The sequence below is a fragment of the Oryctolagus cuniculus genome, chromosome 8, assembly GCF_964237555.1.
Source record: "Oryctolagus cuniculus chromosome 8, mOryCun1.1, whole genome shotgun sequence".
NCBI classification, from domain to species: Eukaryota; Metazoa; Chordata; class Mammalia; order Lagomorpha; family Leporidae; genus Oryctolagus; species Oryctolagus cuniculus.
Genome location: NC_091439.1, coordinates 87592198 through 87617278, shown reverse-complemented (window position 1 = coordinate 87617278; position 25081 = coordinate 87592198). Strand labels below are relative to the sequence as shown.

At 46.0% G+C, this 25081-nt stretch overlaps 1 protein-coding gene across 3 annotated transcripts in view; it reads left to right on the top strand.

Moving 5' to 3' along the window:
- Nucleotides 1–25081, top strand: part of FRAS1 (Fraser extracellular matrix complex subunit 1) — a 499229-nt gene that overhangs the window by 257314 nt on the left and 216834 nt on the right. For all 3 annotated transcript variants that reach the window (XM_051820195.2, XM_051820194.2, XM_051820196.2), the window contains 4 exons: nucleotides 2114–2257; nucleotides 8780–8920; nucleotides 11701–11841; nucleotides 13672–13848. In XM_051820195.2, the coding sequence (XP_051676155.2) occupies nucleotides 2114–2257; nucleotides 8780–8920; nucleotides 11701–11841; nucleotides 13672–13848 (603 nt within the window). The remainder of the gene's footprint in view (nucleotides 1–2113; nucleotides 2258–8779; nucleotides 8921–11700; nucleotides 11842–13671; nucleotides 13849–25081) is intronic.

Here is a 25081-nt window from a genome sequence, read left to right as displayed (position 1 = left end):
AGGTTTGCATCTGGGGCCGACGTGTGGCACAGGATGCTAAGTCAGTGCTTGCAACACCAGTATCCCATTCTGGAGCTCTAATTCTAATCCCCATGGCTCCACTTCCAATTTAGCTCCCTGCTGATGCACCTGGGAAAGCAGTAGAAGATGGCTCAGAGGCTGGGGCCCCTACCCATGTGGGAGACCAGAGGGAATTCTAGGCGCCTGGCTTCTGCCTGGCCCAGCCCTGGCCATTGCGGCCAAATGCGGAGTGAGCCAGTGGATGGAAGAACTCTGTGTCTGTGTTTCTTTTGCTCTCTGTCACTGTGCTTTCAAATGCATACAGAAATACATAAGTCTTGTTGGAAGATTCTGATTTCTCTTTCTGGTCTCCCAGGTCAAGTTTGATCAGGTCCCAGGTAATATCATCAGCCATGAGCCATACTGTGCCCCACCAGATCCAGATCCGCACTGCTGGTGCGGTGCTCTAAGTCATCCAGGGGCTGCTGTCCGTGTGGTTTAGATATGTCCAGCTCTGCACCCACCACTCCTACCACTGTTGCTTTTTATTGTGGAGCCAGCCTAGAATTGAACACAATTTTCAGTCATTCGTGGGCTTCTTGGGGGAGAGACTATTTGAGATGAAGGTTTTCTTGTGTAGTTTATAACAAAGGACTGGATTGGCTCTTGAGGTTTGCGATACAAGTACCTTTTATTTGGTTCTCAAAGGGTTACGTAGCTAAGAAATTGCTAAGGTGTGGTTACCAAGTCTCATTTTCCCAAGCAGCAACAATACTCATTCTCTCTCCCAATTTTGGTCACAATCAGGCCTCTAAAATAGGTTGTGCTGTGTTATTCTGAAGCAAACATTTTAAAAATTAGGGTGCATCAGTGAAACATAGGTGGGTTTAGCCCTACAGACGGCTATTGCTATATCTGGAAATATTCAGTTATTCAGAGTAGGTCTCTCTTTGCAGAGCTGCTTAGGTGAAGAGCAAGCAAGGACAGTAAGGAAGATCAGATGGTGGAAGAGGAGGCAGATTTTGAATCTTAAATGAACAACTCTGGTCTAAGAGCAGCCTGTGGGTAGAAACTGAAGATGTAAGATCAGTGGGCCTCCTGAGTCCTGGAGATACCTGTGCAGGGAGGCTGCTACTGGTGGGGGGGGAGTGGAGACAAGAGGTGTGAGGGAGGAGAGAATGTGGGGTGAGGGGCAAGGAGGGGGAGAGAGTGAGTGAGAGCAAGGGCCACGGATGGCAGGTGGTGACTGTGTCCTTGAGAGGCCTCGTTAGGGGGCCGTTGTGGCACAGAGTTGGTCAAGCCATCACCTGTGATGCCCATCCCAGATCAGAGTGCCCGTTAGAGTCCTGCCTGCTCCAATGCCAGCAGCAGAGAAAGGCCCAAGTGCTGGCGTCCCTGCCACTCATGTGGGAGATCTGGATGGAGCTCCAGGCCCCTGGCTTCTGAGACCTTGGGGGTGTGAACAAGCAGATAGCGATTCATTCTCTCTCTCTCTCTCTCTCTCTCTCTCTCTCTCTCTCTCATGCTCTCTCTTTCTGTGTGTGTGTGTGTCTTCCGCTAACTCTGTCACTCTGCCTTTCAAATAAATAAAATTTTAAATAAAATCTTTGCAGGCCCATGGTAAATGGCTTCCGTCCCCAGCTGATTCTGATGGTGTCCAAGGTGGGAAGCGGTTATCCTGCTGTTATTTTTATCATGTGACTGCAATAGGCAGTGAGGTGGGGGTGGTATGATTCCGTCCGGCGGTCCATCTTTGCCTCCACCGTTGGGATTCCCTTCCCTGTAGCTCTCTCTGATTTTCTGTTCCATGGGATTTACCCAAGCTGGACTTCTGGCTAACACATCTGTTTTTTCTTTCCCTTGAGAGGGAGGTGCATTTCTTGGGGAGAGGTAAACACATGAGAGGTCTCCACAGAAGTTTCTGAAACATGTACATTGTCTTTTGATGCCATTTTTCCATGAACATTTTGAGGTTCCCTCGTGTGTGCATAGCAGTTTAGGAACCCAGGAGTCAACGCACATCCCCCTTATAGGTTCCAAGGCTTTTGGGAGAAGAATGACAAGCAGACCTTTCTGTGGTTGGCTCTGCACTGACTCTGTTGTTTGCCTGCAGTCTGCCACGAGTCCTGCGCAGGCTGCTGGGGGCCGACGGAGAAGCACTGCCTGGGCTGCCGGGATCCCCTGCACGTGCTGAGGGAGGGCACCTGTGAGAGCAGCTGCGGCGAAGGCTTCTACCACAAGCAGGGCACCTGTCACGGTAAGTGCTGGCCTGGGGTACCCAACTGGGCACATGTTCTCACATCCAATTATAGCCCCAGTAACCAACAGTTACTTCATTGAACAAACATGGGATGAAAAGACAGGTTGATTTGGTGCCAAAAAAAAATCCATGCTTAATTTTTCCATTATATTCATTTTCTATAAACTTTGGGAAGGATTTTGAATGCAAACGGCTGCTGACTCTGCTGGTGTCTTAGCAGTTCCTGGCACACTGTTCACCAGTGAGGTTCCCTTGCATGGTCCCCACAGTTGGTTAGAATTTGGGTGCTCGTCTTAGCGTCATTTTGCATATGAGAAATGTGAAGCCCTGGCTACCTACTCAAGATCCACACCCTAGGGAGAGGTGCACCTCTGCCTGGTTTCCCACCGTCTTCTCGCCTCTTCTTCCTGGTCTTCCTCTGCGTCTCTGGATGGGCTGGCTACCCCTGTGGATGTTGCCGGGTTGCAAGCCAGCATCCTGACAGTAAATGAAGGGTTTGAGTAGAGTTTACTGCAATGATCACATCCAGAGAAAGGTTTTTCATAACCACGTCCACTAAATCAAGACAAATGCCCTGTCCATGAAGCTGTCTTCACTTCTTGGCCTCATGTGTTCACTGAGCAGCCCAGCAGCAATCAAACATGGTCTTTGGGATGTGACAGATCCCCGTGTCCTAGGGAAGAGAGACACCCTTAGCAGCTGTTTGCCTAAACATGGCCCAGTTACATCAGCATAGCTGGTGGGAGAAGTCTTGCTTGCTGTAGCGGAGTCACAGGTGGCTTAGAGGTGGGAGAAGGAGGAAAAGAAGGCTGCCGTTAGCCTGCGCGTGGTCATCTTTCCCTGTCAGCATCACTTTCCTGCTTGTTAAGCCAGATGTGTTCTCTGAAGGCTGGCAGATGTCACATTTGCACTAATCCTGAGGCCTGAAGGCATTTACCCTGTAAGTCCCTGGAGAAGCCAGTCGGTTGCCGTTGCTGACACAGGAGTACTGACACTGACCCACTCCTGGGACTGACACTATCTGGACTGAGAATGCCACCTTAAAAAAGACTTATTTAAGCCAGGAGCCAGGAACTCCATCCTGGTCTCCCACATGGATGCAGGGGCCCATGCACTCGGGCCATCTTCCACTGCTTTCCCAGGCTCATTAGCAGGGACCTAGATCAGAGGTGAAGCAGCCAGGATCTGAATGCACTTTGATAAGCAATGCCATATGGCAAGCAGCAGCTTAACCTGCTGTGCCGCAGTGTTGGTCCCGAGAGATCCACTTTTTCCAGGGACATGTTGCATTGAAAAGCAGGGAAAGTTAGCGCAAGCCTTGGGGCAGAAGAGGCCGGAATCTGCTTGGGCTGAGAGGTGGAGCGAAGAAAGCTGGAGTTCCCTGTGGGCTGGAAGAGTCCAAGAGGCAGATTGCTCACGGGGTCACTTAGGGAGAGAGTGTGCCTCTCAAGTGCCCTCTGTCTATCTTTGTAAAGCATCAGAAAGGAAACTTCCAGGCTGGAGGTTGTGCCATGGCTAACTTTAACCAGCCAGCTAGTAGATCAATCAACAAGTAGTCACCGAACCCATACCTGTGTTTAGCACAAGGCAAGAGTTCCTGGTGCCCCCAGCAGGCTTGTGAATACAGAAAGATTAGAGCTTACACATTTCATAAAATTGATAAGAGTTCTCTAACTTTGTATCAAGCAACTTCAGAACGTACACAGAAATATTTTCTAAAACAATAGTGAGCCAAGCCACTGATGGGTATCGGAATGTTAATTAAGACGTTGGATGCTGATAACATTGACTTATTTCCAATTCAGATTAGTGCTATTGAAGGTAAAGGCCTGCTGGTGTTGGTTTAATAATTTATAACCATCCAGCCCATATCTCTGGAAATCTCAAAGTCAAATGCTGAGAAAAATTTAGCACAGCCTGTTATGAAAGAGTGGTATGCCCTGGCTGAAAGAACTTAGAGAAAGCAGGTTTGTCTGTGATACATGTTTTAGTTTTACAAGTATTAGATAGGAAGGGTGGGGCAATCAGAGGGGAAAACCTCCTCATTCTTTGTCGTACTTGTGCTGTTAGGGAGGACTCTTCTGGCTCTGCCTAACGCAAGGATCAAAGACGGTTCAGAGGATTCCGTTAACCACATTCTCCCTCTCCCCTCTCTCCTCTCTCTCTTCTCTCTCTCTCCCCGCCCTTTCTCTTTCCCTCCCTCCCTCCCTCTCCCTATTCCTCTTTCCCTCCTTCCTTCTTTCTTTTATTTTCTCCATATTTCCCTTCTTTGTCCAGACAACCACTTTAGTTGTTTCTATCTTTTTTGTTTCCATGAACTTACCCAAGGTGACTATTTCTGTTTTGAACACATAAATACTTAATCTTCTTAAATGTTATGTTGCAGAGTTCATGCAGTTCCCGTCACTTCTCATGCAGGGCTGTATTTTCTAAGATTCACCTGTGTTGCCCTTCATCTGGGCCTTGGCTTCTCACAGGTGCATGGCAGTCCTTGTGCATACTCTCCATCCCACCCCTGCACACTTCCAGGGAAGGTTCTCTCCCTTGAGGCCCTCCACAGGCCATCACTAGAGAGCAGTGAGCCCGTTAATGAACCTGTAGGGAAGCTGTCCTGGGATTTACATGCGGAAGCAGAATTGCTGGCTTCTTGACTCAGCATCTGTAGTTGACTAAGGAGCGCTGGGTTGCCCACTGGCGCATCTGCACAGTCTACACTCTGACACATGAGGGTTCTCTTGCCTCCCCATTCTCACCACCATTCAGCATCGTCAAGCTTCTGTCGTTGCTGGTCAATGTGAATAAAGGGCTAGCCCACTTATCTGCATATTGCTGATTATTAGTCAGTCTATTTTCAATTCCTGTGGGGCTTCGTTTATGTGTTTTAATGTGCTTTTCCCATTGTTCTATTGGCCTTGCTGCCTTTTATGGAGTTGGTTATATGGAGTCCATTTTATGTTATAGATACTAACTCTTGTCAGTTTAAAATATGTAAATATTTCCCATCCTGTTGTCATTTAACATTGGCTGTGATGCCCTTTGTTGAACAAAAAAATCTTTAATTCATTACTTTTTGCTTTAAAGTTTTGCTTTTGAAGTTCTGTTTAAGAAGATCTACTCTGCTCATATTCACAACTAAATTAGCCTATATTTTCTTCTGTTAATTTGATTTTTACCTTAGGTTGTTGATACATAAGTCTGTTTATGCTTGTGGATTTAACTGGAGATCCAGTTTTTTGTTTTTGTGTTTTTGGTTTTTTTTTTTTTTTTTTGCATTTCATGCTCCAATTTTCCCAAAATTACATCTTAATTCATGTTTATTGTATCTGGTTTTCACATGCACAGTGACCTATCAGAGATATTCCATAGTCCAAATTTCTGTTCTGGTATCACTATCACCCTGTTTAATTCATTTGTTGGTACTGCCTTTCAAGTATATCCCCATACCTTTTTTTTTAATAATTATTATCAGTTTTTTTGTTTGTTTAAGATTTTTTTATTTATTTACTTGAGAGGTGGAGTTAACAGACAGTGAGAGGGAGAGACAGAGAGAAAAGTCTTCCATTGTCTGGTTCAGTTCCCAAATGGCCACAACAGCTGGAGCTGAGCCGATCCGAAGCCAAGAACCAGGAGCCTCCTCTTCAAAGTTGACTTAGTTATTCATTTATTGAATAAGGAAATTCAACTGAAATTTTTATTGATTTTTATTCAAGTTATAGATTGGAGAGAAGTGTCATCTCCCTAATAATTTCATTTAAATGTACAAATTATCTTCTAAGATTACTTTAGGTCTATCTAAGGATGCTTTATATGCCATATTTCCATTGGTGATTAATTTTAATTTTTTAGAAATTTTTGTGTTTTTTCAATTCTTGAAAATTTGATTCTGCTTATAGATTATTTAGTTCTGTTGAGATCTTGGATCTAGAATTAGAAACATCAGAACTTTTCATGGGGAGTGAGAGAGAGGAAGACCTGTCAGATCTGTTTGCTTCTTTGATGCAGTCCAGAGTTGAGAGTGATTTTTCTTTTTCTTTTTCTCCCCAATATTAAGGTCATTTCTTTGCTCATTCACTGACATTTCTCACACCTTATACATTTGCTTATAAACAGGTGTCGAATCTTCCAGGATGCAGGGTGGAATGCTTGGCTTCATCATTTAGTGTCTTTTTTCTTAAATTCTTAAAATATTTTCCGGAGGTCAGCAGGGTGTAGGTAGCTCTCAATTCCTGAATCGCGGATCCTCTGTGGTGTGGAGAGGTTGCTTTGCTGGTTTGTAGAGGAGTTAGCCAGGGCGTGTGGGGTCGCTGTGGTCGCAGGCGCTCCTACACCTGTGCCTACGGTGCTCTGGGAGAAGGAGGTCCCTCTCGGCTCCCTTCCGGGTCAGTCTTTCCACCTGTGCGCCTAAAAGTTCATCCCCCTTTTCACCTAGCTGTTTCCACCCATCTGTCACACTCTGCAAAAGCCTCCCTGTGTTCATACTGGATTTGAACCTTAGTGCTAGTGTGACACAGCCACTGTCCGGACCCCCTAGTCCTTTCTCTCCAGTGCCCTTGCTTCTCAGGCGCAGGCCTGTCACGGAGCGGCTCGTAGCCGCAGCCTTCACTTTCACCCTGCTCAACTGACTCAGGTAGCACAGGCCTCCACGTTCCAGTTTCTAAGTGCAGCGGCATCTTTCCTGGGTCCTTCCTACGCTGCCCGTGACGGCCTTCCGGAAGCTTGTTCCTCCCCTGGCCTCCCAGCCACTGGGCTCCTTCTTTCTCTCCTGCTCCTGAGTCGTTTCTTCTTGGTCACCTTTGCTATTTTTGCCCCCTGGTTTGGTAAATGTTGGTATTGCCCAGGTCCTCGCCTACTTCTGTCTTATCCTGCTTCCTTTTCCTGAATCAGTGAACTAACTTCTGGCTTCAACAACTATGTATGTGGGCTGATCCCCAGCCCTCTCTTCTGAGCCCTTGAACCATAAATCAGATGCCTGCTGGACCACACAAATCCCAGCTGAGCTCTTCGTAACCCCACGCCTGCTCTGTCTGAGGTTCTGTGTGTGGCCTCACTCCTCCCCCAAGGCAGATCCCTGGAAGCAGGCAGAGACGCTGTCTCCTCCACCACTCTCAAACCTTTCACATCCTCCATGGCCCTCGGTCAGCCATGGTTTTCCAACTGAACCCCATCTTTATGTTCTCACCCCTGCATCCCTGCCTCCAAACTTGAGCCAGAGTTTGTTCTTATGCACGAATACGGCCGATTTCTCCCGTGTTTAACGCTTCGCAGAGGCTGGCGGTGCCCTCCACACCATGAGAATCGGGACCGCAGAGTCTGGTTGCCGTCATCTGGCCCTTCCCACAGTTCCTGCCGAGTGGAACTGATGTTGCCCTGAACGGCTTGCTTCTCCCGGGAGCTTTGCTGCTTTAGCCTGGAGTGTTTCCCCTCAGCCCCGCACTGTGCAACCCGAGACAAGGCACTTCTATGAATCCTTTCTTCACCTTTCCTACTTCCTACTCCCTACAAAGTCTTTGCAATTTTTATTGTGCCTATGCAGACTGGTCTGAGTGATGTTTTTAGTATTTCTAATATTGCCTATTTTGTTTCCCTCTTTCAGACCAATTAGCCACTTGAAGTAGAGATAAATTGATTTGATTTTGATGTACATATAAATAAGTGCTTTGGGGTGGGTAAATGAATGAGTGGGTGAATGTGTAGATCCTAGAAGAGCATACGTAGTTCAACAATTTCAACATAATTTTATTAATTTTTTAATTCTTTTTATTTATTTGATAGACAGGGATATAGAGACAGACAGGACTCCCATCCACTGGTTTACACCCCAAATGGCTGCAATGGTTAGGGCCGGGCCAGGCCAAAGCTGGGAGCTGGAAACTCAATCCAGTTCTTCCACGTAGGTGGCAGAGACTCAGGTACTTGAGTGATCGATCACCTGCTGCCTCCCAGAATGTGCATTAGCAGGAAGCTGGAATGGGAAGCGGAGCCTGGACTTGAACCCCACGCATTCCAATATGAGATGCAGGAGTCCCAAGTGGCACCTTAATCGCTGCACTAAACACTCACCTCTCAACATAATTTTAGCAGCATCATATTGCCTAGTTAGATACTGACATTCTGAATGCTTTCTCCAAGTACTGTAAAATAAAGGAGAAACTATTTGATACATACTCATTCTTAAAAATTCTTCATTATTCACTGAAACTCATATTTCACTGGAGATCTGATATTTTCTTTTGATAAATATGGCAACCCTGTCTCCAACACCATTTTAGATTTAAATCCCATTTTAAATTGAATATGCAGTGGATGTGCTTTGGAGTATTTGTTTTGCTTGGTTCAGTGAATAATTCTCCAATTCTCCTTCAACTGTGAAAAGACAGAGTCCTTAGCAATGCTGGAATCGAGAAAACAGCACTCCACTGAGCAGCCAAGGGAAGAGATTGCGGCATTGATACCAATCTGAACATGGCAGAGAACAAACCTCACTGTTTCTTTCCTCTGATGGACACTTCTTCCCCGTAGCTTGTGAGCAGTCCTGTAAGAGCTGTGGCCCCAGTAGTCCCAGATGCCTCACCTGTGCTGAGAAGACTGTGTTGCATGATGGGAAATGCGTTTCGGAATGCCCTGGCGGGTACTATGCTGATGTGAGCGGCAAGTGCAAAGGTAACTGATACATAGGCATCATGATCCTCGGGAAGTATTTCATACGCATTTGACCCTGCCTGGCGCCGTATGCTGCCCACTTGGGAACTTGGATGTGTAGTGGTGGGAAAATGTTGCTTTTTTATTACAGAACCTGTGTGTATTTGGCATAGGGGTGGGGGACAGGGGCGGATGCTGGCTGGCTAGAGTGATTAAATTAAGGATTTAGGCATATCAGTCATCATCCTTTTAATTCACTAACAACATTTTGAACATACAATCCTGTGTTCTTGCAGAGGTGGATAATGTAGGGATGCTGGGCCCACAAGCCATTTTTTTTTAAAGATTTTATTTATTTTTTATTTGAGGGGTAGAGTTACAGACAGTGAGAGGGAGAGACAGAGAGAAAGGTCTTCCGTCTGTTGGCTACAAAGACTGGAGCTGCGCCAATCCAAAGCCAGGAGCCAGGAGCTTCTTCCTGGTCTCCCATGCAGGTGCAGGGCCCCAAGCACTTGGGCCATCCTCCACTGCTTTCCCAGGCCACAGCAGAGATCTGGACTGGAAGAACCGATGCCCATATGGGACGCTGGTGCTGTATGCGGAGGATTAATCTACTGCGCCACAGTGCTGGCCTCCCACAAACCATTGTCTAAGGCCTGTGGAATCATTTGATCTGGTCCTGGCAAGTCAGCTGCAGGCAGAACTTGAAATGCAACAACTGTGTAACAGGCCAGTTTTGAAGATGATGGTTCTAGATGGCCAGCGAATTATGCTATAAAAATCCAGGTGGCTCTTGGCCCACCTCAGTATGTAGACCATCACTAGTTAGGTTGTGGGTGTGACAGAATTATTTTTCCATGTCATTAAAAAAAAAGATTTATTTATTTATTTGACAGAGTTATACAGAGAGAGGAGAGGCAGAGAGAGAGAGAGAGAGAGAGAGAGATGCCTTCCATTCTCTGGTTCACTCCCCAGATGGCCACAAAGGCCAGAGCTGAGCCGATCTGGAGCCAGGAGCCAGGAGCTTCCTTTGGACCTCCCACGTGAATGCAGGGGCCCAAAGACTTGGGTCATCCTCCACTGCTTTCCCAGGCCATAGCAGAGAGCTGGATGGAAAGTGGAGCAGCCAGGACTTGAACTGGCACCCATATGCAGGCAGCAGTTTTACCTGCCATGCCACAGTGCCGGCCCCCTTCCATGCCATTTATAAACTCATGCATTGACAACTACATTACACCACAAAAATAGGCTAATCATCTGCCTGCGGCGCCAGCACCCTGGGTTCTAGTCCCGGTCTGGGCGCCAGATTCTGTCCCGGTTTCTCCTCTTCCAGTCCAGCTCTCTGCCGTGGCCCGGGAAGGCAGTGGAGGATGGCCCAGGTCCTTGGGCCCTGCACCCTCATGGGAGACCAGGAGGAAGCACCTGGCTCCTGGCTTCGGATCAGCGCAGTGCGCTGGCCGTAGCAGCCATTTGGGGGTTGAACCAATGGAAGGAAGACCTTTCTCTCTGTCTCTCTGTCTCACTGTCTAACTCTGCCTGTCAAAAAAAAAAATAAATAAATAAATAAATAAATAAATAAATAAAGAAGTCTTACAGGTAGTAAAGTTGAAGTCTGTACCCATTGAAAGTGTGCTTGAAGGTGCTGTTTGTGTGTTGTTTCTTTCAGAGGTTTCCCTAACCTGGAAAACATTCCCATTTGAGACAGGTTTCTAATTTATAGTCGCCTGATTTTGTGTCTTTCCTTACAGGCAGCTCAGAACTTTCTGCTGTCTAGGGGCAGCTTGACAGCTCCTCCCTGCTGACACATCCACACACCTGCTCACTTCTGCCGAGTGTCAGTTAGCACAGGACATTTTGGTTGTCCCACCACATCTGCCTATGAAACTGTCCTGTATCTGCCAACCTGTTTACTCACCCAAGGTTCATCCTTTTGCCTTGGTGTTCTGTCCCCAAAGTTCTCATCCTATCTGCCCAGCCCCTCATCACTGTCCTCCGGAGTCTTCCTCCTCCTCTCACTTGGGTCCCTAGCCCTGCTAAAAGGCTCAGCCAAGGTCAGATTATCACCTCCTGTCTCTTGGAGTCAGAGGTGTCTCCTTGTAGTAACCAAGATCAAATGCAGGGGAAGTACATACATGGCGTTTTCATATGTAGTAGTTAGATTCTATACTGTGATACTGTAATTCACTTAGAATCCTGGAAGGTCAAACCTGGGAGTGTTGCAATGACCATTAGTCTACCCTCTCCCTGTGCACATGCTGAGAGACCAGCCACTGGCTAAGGGCATTAGTGAGCTGGTGAACAAACCGGTCATGGTTCCTAGTACTCCCAGTAGTCAGAACTTCCTACCCTTCTCCACCCAGAAAGTTTGGGGTTTAGGTCCAGAGAGACCTAGAGCTAAATCCCAGCCCTGCTACAAATGACCTCTGTGATTTGGATAATTTTTCAGCCTCCCAGGACTTTATCTTCCCCATCTATAAAGTGCAGTTAATAATACCCACTTATGATATTGGTATGAGGGTTAAAAATGACCCTATGTAAACAGCACTTAATGCGAACACTGAATCAAAGGTGGCTGGTAAGTAATAGCCAGCACATGAGTGAAAGAAGGGGCAGGACTGGTATGGGCAGTGTTGGCGGAGTAACCAGCTGCTCACACGTCTTTGCCCTGGGCTTGGTGTGGCATCTTGGTGAGGGGACTGCAGGTGCTCAGGGGGCTTCCCAGCTCCTATGAAGCCCAGCCAGGAAGTGAACTCTGTAGTCACCCGGGTACCCTTGTGTTTGCCTCTTATTCCCTTTTGCAGTTTGTCATAAGTCGTGTGCCAGCTGCTCGGGGCCCACAGCCTCTCACTGCACAGCTTGCGTGCACCCCCAGGCTCTGCATCAAGGCCACTGTCTTTCCAGCTGTGCAGAAGGCTTCTACGCTGACCACGCAATCTGCAAAGGTATCATTGGTGTCGTCATCATTCTTAAGAGACTGGCCCATCAAGGGACATAGGTTGACTCTTTGCTGATAATATGACTTTCCAGTGCAACTTTTCCTTTGGTGTACCTTACATGGGCTACATACACATTACAGCTGGCTCTCGTAGTTATGAGTTCCATATGTATCTGTGGATTCCGCATCCACGGGTTGAAAATATTCAACCAACCATGGATTGAAAGTGTTTGGGGGAAAAACATTTCACCAAGTTCCAAAAAGTGACACTTGTCTTTACTGCAGGCTGAGTACTAAGCTGAATGCATGCCATTAATGTATTGTGCAAGCAGTGTGTTAGTTATTGTAAGTATCCTAGAGGTGATTTAAATGGTACGGCATGGTATGCTTAGATTCTGTGCAAATACCGAGCTGTTGTCTGGAAGGGAACGGAGCACCTGCAGGTTTCCGGGTCCACAGGGGTCCTAGAACCAATCTTCTGTGGATGCTGAAGGATAAACGTGCTTTCTCTTTATTACAAGCATTTCATGAAGGGATAATCTGGGGGAAAAATCATTTGAAAACTTGTGAAGACTCCCCAAAATTTCTGCCTTTTCTAGCTATCCCTACGGAGGAAAGTTATTTCCATTACCATACCTTAAGAGAAAATAAAACTCCTGTTCTCTCTTCCCTACTCTCCTAGCATTGCTAATGTTTTTCTTAGAGTCACTTTGTTTCTCCCTGGAGAACTTTTTGTTAATGCTACTGCTCAGAAAGCCGAGAGTCACTGGTAAGACCTCTGGGCTGAGTCAAATGGAAAATCTTAAGAAGCCATTTACCAAAAAGGCTTTGGGCTTATTGGAAGGGCAGTCACATTTGAACATTTTAAAACCACCACATTGGGAGCAAGCCTTTTAATTAAGTGGAATTAATTTATATTTATTTGTATGTTAGTACCTTAGAAAAGAGTTTGAGGAGAGTTACAAGGAAAAACACTATGTGAAACATGGAAGCTGGAATAAATATTTGTAAACAGAGAATCGAGCAGGGGCGGGGAAATGTCTGGCCTGCAGGCCACGTGAGGCCTCTGAAACCATTTGGTGTGGCCCTGCCCAGGCACCCACAGGCAGGACTTGTTATCAATAAATCTATAGCAGGCTAGTTGTTAAGTTGATAAGTGTGTATGGCCCACAGAGGATGCTGTACATATCCAGATGGCCCCTGGCATAAGGAAGTTTTCCACCCCCTGATTCTAGAGTCTTGTAAAGACCAGGAAGGTCGGCAGGGTCCACCTGTGCGTGTGAGATAGTATGAGGAGTGGGTTTGGTTTCCACCAGCGGCCTGGGTATATGCAGTATTGAGATGTTATGAGATTTTCATTGCTGCGTGAAAGGAGACCTTCCTTGTCTGGAAAAACAGCCTTTCCTCAAATAAATTCCAAGAGGAATGTGTTGTCTAGACCTCTACATGTGTGTGATGGATGATGTCATAGATAATAACACGTGACTGTTGTGAAAGATACAGTAATGACCTTTGTACAACTGCTCCTAGAAATCTTCAGCAAAACCCTAGAGCATCGTGTTGAATTGTCACTGTGTTGTAAAGATCTAGCCCGAGAGCCCTTTCTGACCCGAGAGGTGTGACTGTTACCAGCGCTGTCACTGTGCCTCATACAGATAGGATTATCACCATAGGCTTTGTATAGAAAAATAACACCTTGAAAGGGCGTATCTGGTGAACTTCCCTAAGTGATTTTGAATTTAGGCAGGGGTGGGGGTGGCGGGGTGGGGGGTGGCTCTTGTTGATTGCAACAGGTACTTGTTGCTTGGGTTACTTTCTGCGTTTTGTCCTCTTGCAGCCTGTCATCCCTCCTGCCTGGCTTGTGTGGGTCCTGAGCTCTCTCAGTGCACCAGGTGTGTGAAGCCAGAGCAGGGCCTGCAAGTCCAGCAGCTTTCTGGGGCCCAGGTCCCGTCTGGGGAATGTCTGTCCCTGTGCAGAACCCACTTCTACTTGGAGAGCACTGGACTGTGTGAAGGTGAGTAAGCATGATTTGCAAAACTTGTGGGTTGCTTTGGGCTTACCTCTTGTGAGGTCCTGTGAGCTGGGACTGAACCCCGGGAGACTTGTGTTTTTACAAAAGAAGGGTTCCAGGATGCTTGTGGGTGAAGCAGGAGCCTGCCTTGCCAAACAGCGGCCCCTTGTCTGTTGCAACTCCCCTAATGAACGGCAGATGATCTTCAAGAGCTGAGTCCGTAGTCCTCTCCATAGTTCCATTCTCAGAAACCCCTTCAGAGGCCACTTTGCGTAGCTAAGAGAGACTCCGTGTTCACTGTGGAGTTCTATTTATCATTTCTTCTAATTGGCCACTCTGAATATGAATCAGTACCCTCAGGGCAAAACCTGGACTTCTGTCAACACTGAGGAGTCATTGCTGCCCTGCCTTGCGTATCACCTGCAGACAATTGATGAGATCTCAAATAATTGGCTTTCATTACCAGGTCACCTGTGAGTGATCCAGAGACAAGGGGAAGGGAATCTTCCTGGGAGTGGCCTTGCTGTTGGAGGAATTCTTTGACTCTCAAGATACCTGAAAAAAAAATAATTCATACATAAACATAGATAAAACATAACGTATTCATTAAAAGAAATTTTGAACGTGGAAGGATGTAAGAAAATAATCCACCCACAATCTAAACCCAGTTACGCTTTACCACTTTGCTACAATACCCATGACTCTTTTTTCTCATTTATAGCTTTCGGTCTTTATTTTTGCAAATACCTGTGAACATGCTGCAATTCAGTACCTTACAAACCAACCTACTAAAGTGGCTTTAATTTCACATTAGAATGCATCCTCACTTGGAAAGGCTATGTTTCAAGGTCACGTTAAAAGACTTCAGGCACAATTAGTGCATAGCGTGGGAAGAAGTATGCAGAATTAGTAGGCTGATGTCAAGATGCAATGGGTTAAGCCACGGCCTGTGATGCTGACATCCCATATGAGCACCAGTTAGTCTCAGCTGCCCTGCTTCAGATCCAGCTCCCTGCTAATGTGCCTGGGAGAGCAGCTGAGTATGGTCCAAATGCTTGGGCCCCTGCCACCAATAGAGACCTGTCCCAGCCCTAGCTATTGTGGCCATTTGGGGAGTTAAGCAGTGGATGGAAGATTCTCTCTCTAACTCTGAATTTCAAATAAATATTTAACTAAATCTTAGAAAAATGAGAAGTATGCAGGCTTGGAATAGAGAAACCCAGGGTCAGGCATTTCACCTATTTGAGCCTTTGCATTCATAGAGCTAAAATAGATATCTTTCACATTGGCTTTTTGCCAGAATCAAAGGAGATTAGGAGTGCAAAAGTGGCAGGTGAGTGATCAAGCCCATGCTCAGTAGGTGTGGGTCTCAATCCATACGCTCAGGTGTTCAGAAACATGAGAAGGGCAATCCCTGGTGCCTGGAGGCCCACACTCCAGGGAGCTACAGTAGCACCCAGAGGAGTCACTGCTCTCCAGACACCCCAGTTTTCACTCCTATATGCACTGCCCAGACTCTCTGTGGTTCCTTAAACTCTTGTGGCTCTGATTCCATAACCACCATGGCATATGGGATCTTTTTGACTCTTAGAGCCCCAGTGCTGTCCCAAAACGCGCAGCACATGACCAACACTCTCCATGGATTTGCTACTTCTGGTGGCTCTGTCGTGGAAGGCGGTGCATCTCCTGATGCGTCTCCTTCCGTAGGGACAGAGACATGGGAGGGGCCACTATCTCCTCTCTGTTTAATTGTGTCTCAGATCTCTTCAAGGGGTTAGCCTCGCTAGACAAGCTTCCTCAAGCCCCTTCTGCCTTCTGGCGAACCCTAGAGCCCCTAAGGAAAATAATTACAGTTCCCAGCTCTGACTGATGTGGGAAAGAACAGGGAGGAAACTTTTATCTTTCTTATCTCACTTTCTCACTTGCTTGCTCTTTTTTTTTTTTTTTTTTGATGTTTTATTTGTTAGATTCTGTGTAATCAGTCTGCACAGTTCTTATAGCTTTGGCCTGTATGTCCTGAGGTTTTCTTGGAAACCACAGAGATATCAGACCTGCACAAACCCTGAACTTTCCAAGACTTCAGCGGGAGGCCACATGAGACCCATGGCTTTGATGGCACGCGGGTTGAGGCTACAGAAACCAGAGAAGCCCACGGGAGATCCCTCACTGTGGCCTGAGGACTCGGGTTTTCCCCTTGGCGTGGTGGTCCCAGGAGAAATGAGACAACATCTTCTGAGACTTCTCAGTGCAGTTGGCTGCTGCTTTCAGTTCTGAGCACTGTAGCAACAACAACCAAACTTTGGGGTGGGTCTAGAAGAAAGGAACCAAAAAGGATAGCCGCTGGTAAAGTTAGAGTTGTCAGATAATGAAAATTAGCGTGATTGGGATTCTCCAGCCCGGGAGATATTGTACCCATATAGTTGGTGTCCACTTTGAGCTGTGGGCCGCTGTGAGAAGTGCCTGCCTTGTTTTTGTTCACCTAGACCTGATGGGTAGCAACCTTCTGTGGTCAGTGGGATGCTGATTCCATAGAAGAAGCTGATACTTGAGGCTGTGACTTGCTCAGTCACGTAGCCCGCATGGAACAGAATCCCAGGGAAGCCCAAGCCCACCTGACTCCAATCCCCGTGCTTTTCAGCCTCACCCAGCCCTGTGGCCGCCTCGGAGCGGTGTGGATGCCTGTCAGAGGTGGTGCAGCTGCTCGTCTTTCTCCCATGGGGAGGAGGAGGAGCACAGCCTACTGGTGCTGCAGGATTGAGGCATCTTAAATTACGAAAGCATCTCTGAGCAAACAGAGTTGTCCGGGAATCCCTGTGCACCAGCATCTTTGCAAAAGGGTTAGAATCTAATCCCTGAGGAATGGCTTAATTGTGCTCTTGTGTGAAAGGACCGAACTGACCCCTGGATCCCCTAGCAGCCCTGTGATTTTATGCTTGTTAACATAATATTATTAGGTAGTATCACACAGATAGCTGTCTACTCACATTTATTACCAAATCCCTGTGCGATCGCCACGAGGTAGGTTGTTGCCTCTGATTTACACGTGATGAGAATGTGCCAGAAAGAGGTTAATTGAGTTGCCCAAGATTCCTTTGGGAACCTGAGCACAACAACCATCAGTTGTTTCCAACCTTATGGGACGCAGCTCCTGTCACTCATGCCGTATCTCTGGAAACCTCTCTACCTTCTTAGAATCTGCTCCATTATCTGCTCCATTTTCGATTCTGCCGAAGTGTTGTATATGGAATTAGGCCCGAGAGTCCCATGAGATTTTGCATGGGGCTCTTTCTCCCACACTTTCCCAGAAATACCCTTGCTGCTTTGCAGGGTATTTTATAGGGTTGAATGAGAGAGAGAGAGGGAGGGAGGGAGGGAGGGAGAGAGAGGAAGAGAGAACACAAGGGTGCATGCGCGCTTTTGGGAAGACTTTTTTGTAGCTCTTTGATCTCAAGTGTTTTTTTATGCAGAAGGGAAAAGTAACTCTTCCCTTCTTGGAGACTGCAGCAAAGAGTGATTAGAATATTACTGTAGCTAATGAAAGCAAGAGGGCTATGTTGTAGGAAGAAGCAATCTACTTGGAGGCTGAAATAGTGTCAGAAATTATGATAAAAGTTTTCACCCCTAGCTGTGTGACAAACCAAGGAATTATCTAGTGCAAGATGAAACCAAAGGACACTCGAGATATTTAATGAAAATCCAAACCTATGATTGGAAGACCAAACGATCTATGTAAAATTAACACACAGTGCCCAAAGAGGACAGTTTACTGGAAGCTGAAGGAGAGTTGGTCTGTGTTCCTTACACAAATGTTTATGGAGTGTCTCGTGGGTGCCAGGCATTCTGGGTATTGGGGATGCACTAGCAGTAGATGAGCCAGATGAAAATTCCTATTCTCGCAGAATTTATAGTCTAGTGAAACAAACGGATGATAACTGAATGGGGCAACAGAACTCATGGTACGCTCTTCAGTGATGGTCTGTGCTGTGGGGCCCACGGCCAGGTCACGGTGGAGAAGGAGGAATGGTTGGAGGCAGCTCCAAAGCAGAGCGGCTCTGGCAGGATGGGGATGGCCGCCTGCACTTGCGTGCCCATGTTCCTGTCTCGTCCTCCCAATGGAAGGGGGCGCTTCGGAAGCTAGAGCTGTGACGGTACGCTGCTTTCCCACGCCACCTCTGTGCTTGCAAAGTGAGGCTAGAATCGCTGATGCTGGAGAGGCTCTGTTCCTAACCCCAAGAGGTGACCCAGGGCGGGGTTTAGTAGACAGCTGAATTTGTGCATGTTTAATAAATGCCAACATGTAGCATTAGCTAAAAGAAGGCTGTTTGTCATTTCATTCCAAGTTCCAGGCCCCTATATGACTGAGTATTCTCTAGCACTGACAGATCTGAGTTCTAATAAAAATCCCAGAAACAGAAACCAAAACTTAAGAAACATCAGTCAAAATAAAACTAAACAAATGAATAATAACTCAAAGGCTCCAACCCAGCATCAGAAGAGCATCCCTTCCTCTTTGATCCTTCCCCTCCATCAGTTTCCCGTGCCTCTGTGTGAGTCTGAGTGTACTGAGTGTAGGTGAGGCCTCCAAGGTGGAGCTGGGTCGGGGGAGGTTGCTCAGTTACCCATCCGCAGGCCACCGCTGTCTTAGGAATCTGTGTGCTTGGTCCCGCTGGAGTCCTTTAGTGACAGGGCTGTTTGTGGCAGCCCAGGGCTGGAGGGACAGGAGGCCTTCCCTACGGATGCTCCTAGGACCAGGTCAGATTGCGCAGCTCAGTGTGGCGTCTCCCTTTACTCCTGATGAAAAAACATTGTTTAAGGACTCAGTTATTTTGAAGACTTAGCATTTAGTTGAGGTCTCTCTAGTGTGGAGCGGCTCATAGGAATCTCCTGGGAATCAACATGCAGGCTCAGAATGAGTAGGGCTGGGGTGGGGTCTGAGTTTCCGCCTTTGTGTCGTACTCTTGGTCGAGGCTGATGCCACTGACCCATGGGCCATAGTTTGGGTAAGCAAAGCTTCGAATCAAGGAGGAACATGTATACCTACCGCTGTAGCACTGGTATGCTTATTTTTCTCAAAATGGTTTTTAAAATGCTGACTGCTAATTCTTCTCATTGCCTGCTTTATGCATATTACAGAAACTTGAGAAAGCACAATAAGAAAAAAGAAAAGAAAAACAGCTATTAGGTTTCACAAATTCATCACATAAAAACAGTAATTTTGCAGTGTGTGTGCCCCACATTTCATGCATGGAATATACCAAGATATTATGGATTGTTTATCTGGAATTCAAATTTCACTGAGTATTCAGTATTTTATATGGAAACATTACCTCTAGCTCTTCCAAGTTCAGATAATGATTTTATTCTGTTGGTTTGGATTCTTACAGTCGTGTATATATTAAATATACCTGTTGTGTTCGTGTGTCGCTTTGTAGTTCAGAAATTTCTTACAACCAATCATTGTGTTGACAGCGCTCTGAGGGCACATACATCTATTCCCATTTTATAGATAAAGAATAGTGAGGCTTAGGAGGAACCAGAATGACTTAGCAGTGGGGGATCCTGGGTTCTGAAACAGGACGTGGTTTCCTCTTTCAGAAGTTTTTTTTTTTTCATTCCAAGCCTAGACCCCTGGTTCTTTGTGCCGGTCTAGAGCTTTGCAATTTAACTTCAGGCCAGGCCATCCAATTACCAACGCAGCTCAATCACCATTAAACAATCTGGCAGTGGTGACCAGGACTGATATGAACATGATCAGGATAATTAGATGAGCCCCATAATTGCCCCAGTTCTGTGGCAGATTAACACTGGGTTCTTTCAATTCCCACACCAGTCAGCAAGAGGATTTGAGATAATAGAATTTTGAAGAAATTATAAGTTTTATTTTAAAAATGCACTCTATACTACAATAATGAGTTTTACTTCCATATCATCTAATTTACTACCTTATTTTTTTTTTTTAAGAACGCAGTAGTAAACCTTGCAGCAGCCCCTTTCCTGCATCAGCGCTCTTGTCATTGTCCTCGAGTGGTGACAGAGTGTTGCTCCGGTAAACATCGGGGATTTCAGCAACTCAAGTTCTCCAAGCCTTCCTTTTCAGTCTGGAAGACAATTTGCTTCCCCCAGGCTGGGTCTTACTGCACAGGACAAGATTGCACCGAATCAATACAGGCTTTGTATCAATTTAAAAACAGATCAGAAATTCACCAGTGATTTTGGTGTATGAATTAACTTGCTTTCAGCGAACAGGGAGAAATAAAGTAGATTGTGGATTTTGATCTATTTAGTTGTTGCTGTGACTCACCCACGGCCTGAAGGCAGAGTTTTAATTAAAGATATAAATGGGCAGGAATCTGCCTGCACAGCTTAAGAGTATGTTCCCATGAAGTTGGATTTCTTTACATTCACTGAATAAAACATATGGAATCTATATTAAGCGACTCCCGATAATATAGTCCCCAGGGTGCTGACATAAGCTCTACAAATACATGCCTTCTGGTCGTGCTCAGTCGTGTTCCCTTTCCTCTTCTGGCTTTTACAGCTTGGGTGTGCCAGGCTCCGGGGATGGAAAGATGAAAAAGACACAGCCCATGCCTTAAGGGGAAGCCTGATCAAGCAGCAGAGACTGACATCTGCACAAGTACAGAAAAGCGCATGTAACACGTGCTGTGATGGCAGCCAGCACAAACCCAGAAACTGTGCGCAAGTTGCTGGCTTTTGCCCAGAGAGAAGTCAGTGAGGATAGATTTGTGGGGAGAGAACTTGGCATGATTAAGCTTCTGAAGGATTAGTGGGTGTTCCTCGGCCAAAGAAGGCACGAAAGGGCGTTCAAGGGCAAGGAGAGAGCAAGTGCAGAGAGAAGCCTGGTGGATTTGCAGAAGCGGGAGCTGTTTGGCTTTCCTGCAGTATAAAGTCAAAGGAAGGGAACTGTGGGACTGCCGTGTAGGCACGGTGTGTGTCATATTGTGCAGTGCATTGTGTGCTGTGCTAAGGAGTCCAGAGTTCACTAATGTGTTGGTAGGCAATTAAACGTAGGGAAATGGTTCCATCATTTGGCATTTTGTAGTGGTCTACCTGACAGCTTTGGGGCAGATAAATAGGGAGAGACAGCCAGGAGCTGGTTAGGAAGCTGCTGCATTAGCGGACATCGGGAGCGTCATTGGAGGTCTAGAGAAAGACACCACACAGGTGGAGAAATTGGGATAGATGAGACAGGTTTAGGAAGTAAAATCAACAGACCTTGGAGGCGTGGGAGTGAAGGAACAGTTAGCATCCATGATAACTCCAAGGTTTTCAGTGTGAGTGACTTGGTACACAGTGGGGCTACCAAGTGAGACTGGAAATACAAAAGAAGTGCTCTATAAGACGTGGAGGTGGGGTCGTTGATGATGAGTATGGTTTGGGACAGTTGTCACAAGTTACATTAAGGGTATGTAGGAGGAAACCATTATACTGAGTGAAATAAACCAGTCCTCAAAAGACTAATTCCATATGCTTTCCCTGATCAGTGTAACTAATAGAGTACCTAAAAGGTATTCTATAGAAGCAAAATTGACACTTTGAGATGCAATGATTTTGAACAGCCCTTGTCTTGACTGTTGAGGAACATTGTTTTTTTCTTCACAGTTTGTTGAACTCTTTACTTACTGTAGGGCTAACCTTATGAGTATGAAGGTAACTGAAAATAGGTCTTTGTGAAAAATAAGACTGGGAGTAGGAGAGGGAAGAGGAAGGAGGGTGAGAGCGTGGGTGGAAGGGAGGGTAGGGTAGAAAGTATCACTATGTTCGTGACTGTGCATATAGGTAATACATGAAATTTGTATACCTTAAATAAAATTTAAAAAAGAAATGAATGAGGAATATTATTTTGGAAATAAGGAGTATGAGGTACCTGTGAAATAACAAGAAAAGCTTTTCCCTAGCCCAGGCAGTAGATTTATGTGTTTGGAGTTCAAGGTAAAGGCTAGAGCTGCACACATAAATTTTAGACTCACCCGCATGAAGGTCATCCTTAATGCTATGGCTAAGTTCACCAGAGAGTGAGAACAGGAAGGGCAGAGAGTCTAATCTGGGGAAGCCCCAGTATTTATGAGGCAGCCAGAAGAGGAGGCTGCAGAAATGAACAAGGACAGAACTAGATGAGTGTGACGCCAGTGTTGCCACACATGGACCCACACACTTATCTTCCCGCCCATTGAGTCAGCGAAAGTCCAGTTAGGGAGGATGTGTGATGAGCCAGGGCAGGGACTACGATAGATTCTGCAGGAATCACAGGTGGAAGAGCTGTGACCCCCACCCTAACAGAGTTCTAATGGGGAGAAGAAAAAGAGCGGGAGGGGATGGGACAGTCAATTACGTTTGACCTCCCTCCTTTCAATCACTTCCCCCTTGCCAAGACTCCTACTGCATGTCCTGGAGAATTTCAATATCTGCATCCTCTTTCCAGAGAAGCCGACCTCAAAAATTGTTCTGAAAAAGCCAGGCAATTTTACATGATGTGAAGGCAGGGATGCACCGCATTTATGTATCATTAAAAGCAAAGAGAAGTAGTAGTGTCTGTTGTCCGCTTACATGGCAAATGGCACAAACAAAGCCTGATATGTTTTCACTGCGTCAGGTATAACTTTTTCTGGAGTCAGGGTGACTGGACTTCAGAGCTGTCTAAGGACCTGTTGGTGCTGACAATTTGAGTGCTTAAACTTGGTTATACTTCTTCAGAAATACAATCAGCCATCAACTGGAAAGGCAGTCTCTAAAAATGTAGTTTTACAAAGAGGAATTATTCATAGAACTTCTTTTAAATATCTGCCCTATTACGTCCGGTAATGGAGTTAGTCTTCCTTGACGAGTCTTAGACTTCACACAGAACGCCTGCTATCAGCTCAGCTTCCGTGGAGTGATTGAGCCCAATAAAAGTCACTGGCATAGCATAGACATTTCCCAAACCACCACAGGATTGAAGTTCCCTGGGCTTGTTTTAAAGGTGCAGGTGCATATGCCTGGACTTCCTTTATAGAGCAAGACACTCCGAGGTGAAATCACCCAGCGCGCCTTTCCGTGTGTGCTCACAGCAGCAAGCTGGCTCATGATCGCGTTGGTTCTTAAATATTTCCAACGAAGGCAATTCTGAAGTCTGCCATGGTGGTGTTCGGTGGGGCTTGCTTCTGAAATCTAGGTGGTGGCACGGGGACTGTCTCCTGCTCTTCTGGGCCCATTGCCTTTTTACTTGTGTGTCCTCTTCCCTTCCTATTTTATGTAACTCGGAAATAACTTCTATTCACATCAATCCAAGTTGTCACATGGACTTTGTGACCAAATGAGATGGAATAAAATATGTTAATTCATCTTTCCTCAGTTTTTTTTTTTTTTTCAATTCCACTGTGATGCGTCTTTATTTCCTGTGTATTAGGGTGATTTAACAGAAAGAGCTGGGGCTTTTAGCAATCTTATGAAGTTACTATAAACATATCGGTATTATCCTAAGGATATTTATTTTAGTATGTAGAGAAAAGCTGTTGCTTCAAGTTGCTTCCACATCTCATCCTGGAAAGCTCTGTGTTGACAATGTAATTTAGCAGTTCTTTGAGAGATTGCCACCTGAATTTCTATTACATGATGTTTCATTTTTGTTAAACATGTCTTACATAAGAGGCTAATGTATATCCCTTTATAATTATATTTGTTTCAACATCAGTTTACTTATTCCCATTTTGGTTTTTGAAGAAGATTCTACAAATTGAATTCCTAATTGTGTCTTGTGCCAACAGAGCTGTTTATAAGGCAATCTAAAAAAATTTTAGACAAAGGAAATTAATTAAAAATATGGGGCTCTAGTTCCTATTTTTCATGTAATAAAAAAATTTCTTGAATGGATATAAAATTCTACAGTCAACCCAGGGATGATAATCAAAATATTAATCAACCAGTGAGGCAAGGGCACTGTCCAATGAGAATGGACATTGGCCTCAGCTCTTGAGCAGGTCCTGCAGGGCCTCTGGGTACAGGTGTTAACCCTGTAGGTGCTGGGTTATGGGTGAGGCAGGATGTTAGCTGTGAGACCAAGGCTGTAGCAAAGTGATAGAAGCTTAGAGCTATGGCCGTATAGCAAGCAGTGTACTTTAACAACCACTATGGACCAGAGTGTCCTAGCTGAATATCAGCTCTATGTCACAGATTACATGTTAATTTATTAGAGGCTGGTGGAAAGGGACATCCCCATAATATAAAATGAACTGTGGTTCTTCTGATCCTGCTGATCTGTGAGTCTTCTGGGTACTTGGGAATAGAAGCAAGAGGAACTCAGCGGGCTGCCTCTGCAGCCTGGTGGATCTTGTCCACCATGCAGAATGTGTCACCCACATGGGGAAGAGCTGAGACTTTGGCTTACTCATCCCAGGGTCCCCAGCACCTGGACTTGAGGCTTAACGATGATTGGTGGGGAATGGCTGATTGTCTTAAAATGCAGGTTTTATTATTCAGCTGTGGCAAGGTCAACAGATCAGGATTCTGTTGTATCTGAAACTAGAGTGATTTACTCACAGTTCCCAAGAGAATGGGGCGGTCCAGGACTTGAAGAGCTCCATGGAGAAGCAGCACAGTCAGACAGGAGGCAGAGGGGAAGGTGGGCAGCAGCCTCTGTTGCGGTTTCCCAGGAGGAATATGCGTGGCAGTGTAAGCAGGTTTAGGGCTGGGCAGTTGGGGCAGCTTCAGTGCCTGGGGTTTGTAGGGGCTGTCTCTGGTTGTCCAAACCTTGTCTGAGGCAGGAACAGTGGAGCAGAAGAGTATGGATAAGGGAGGCAGTGAGCCTTGGGCTCTGGGTTGGTATTTGCCCATGAGGGGCATGCTGATAAGCTGGTCATGTAATCCTCCAGAATCAGCATGGTTCCACAGGTCAAAGAATCAGAAACACTTGGAATAAAAATGGCTGCTCTCAGGAAATGACACAAATATCTTGTTGTCCTTGAAGATCTGAGGAAGGCAAGCACAGAGGTTTTCTTCCTCTTTGTACCTGTGCTAACATAGCACTGAATGTTGATAATTACAGTTAAGATTTATAAAGCCCTTACTAGGTGTCCAGCGCCAACCCAGGAACTTTGCATGCGTCAGCTCAATTAGTGTCCACAGCCCCCCATGCTGGATGCACTGCTTGTGTCCTTGTGCCCTTATAGAGGAGGAAGCAGGAGCACTGAGAAATTGTTTAACTTAGTCAAGGTCACGTAGCCCCGTGAAGCAATGTTCT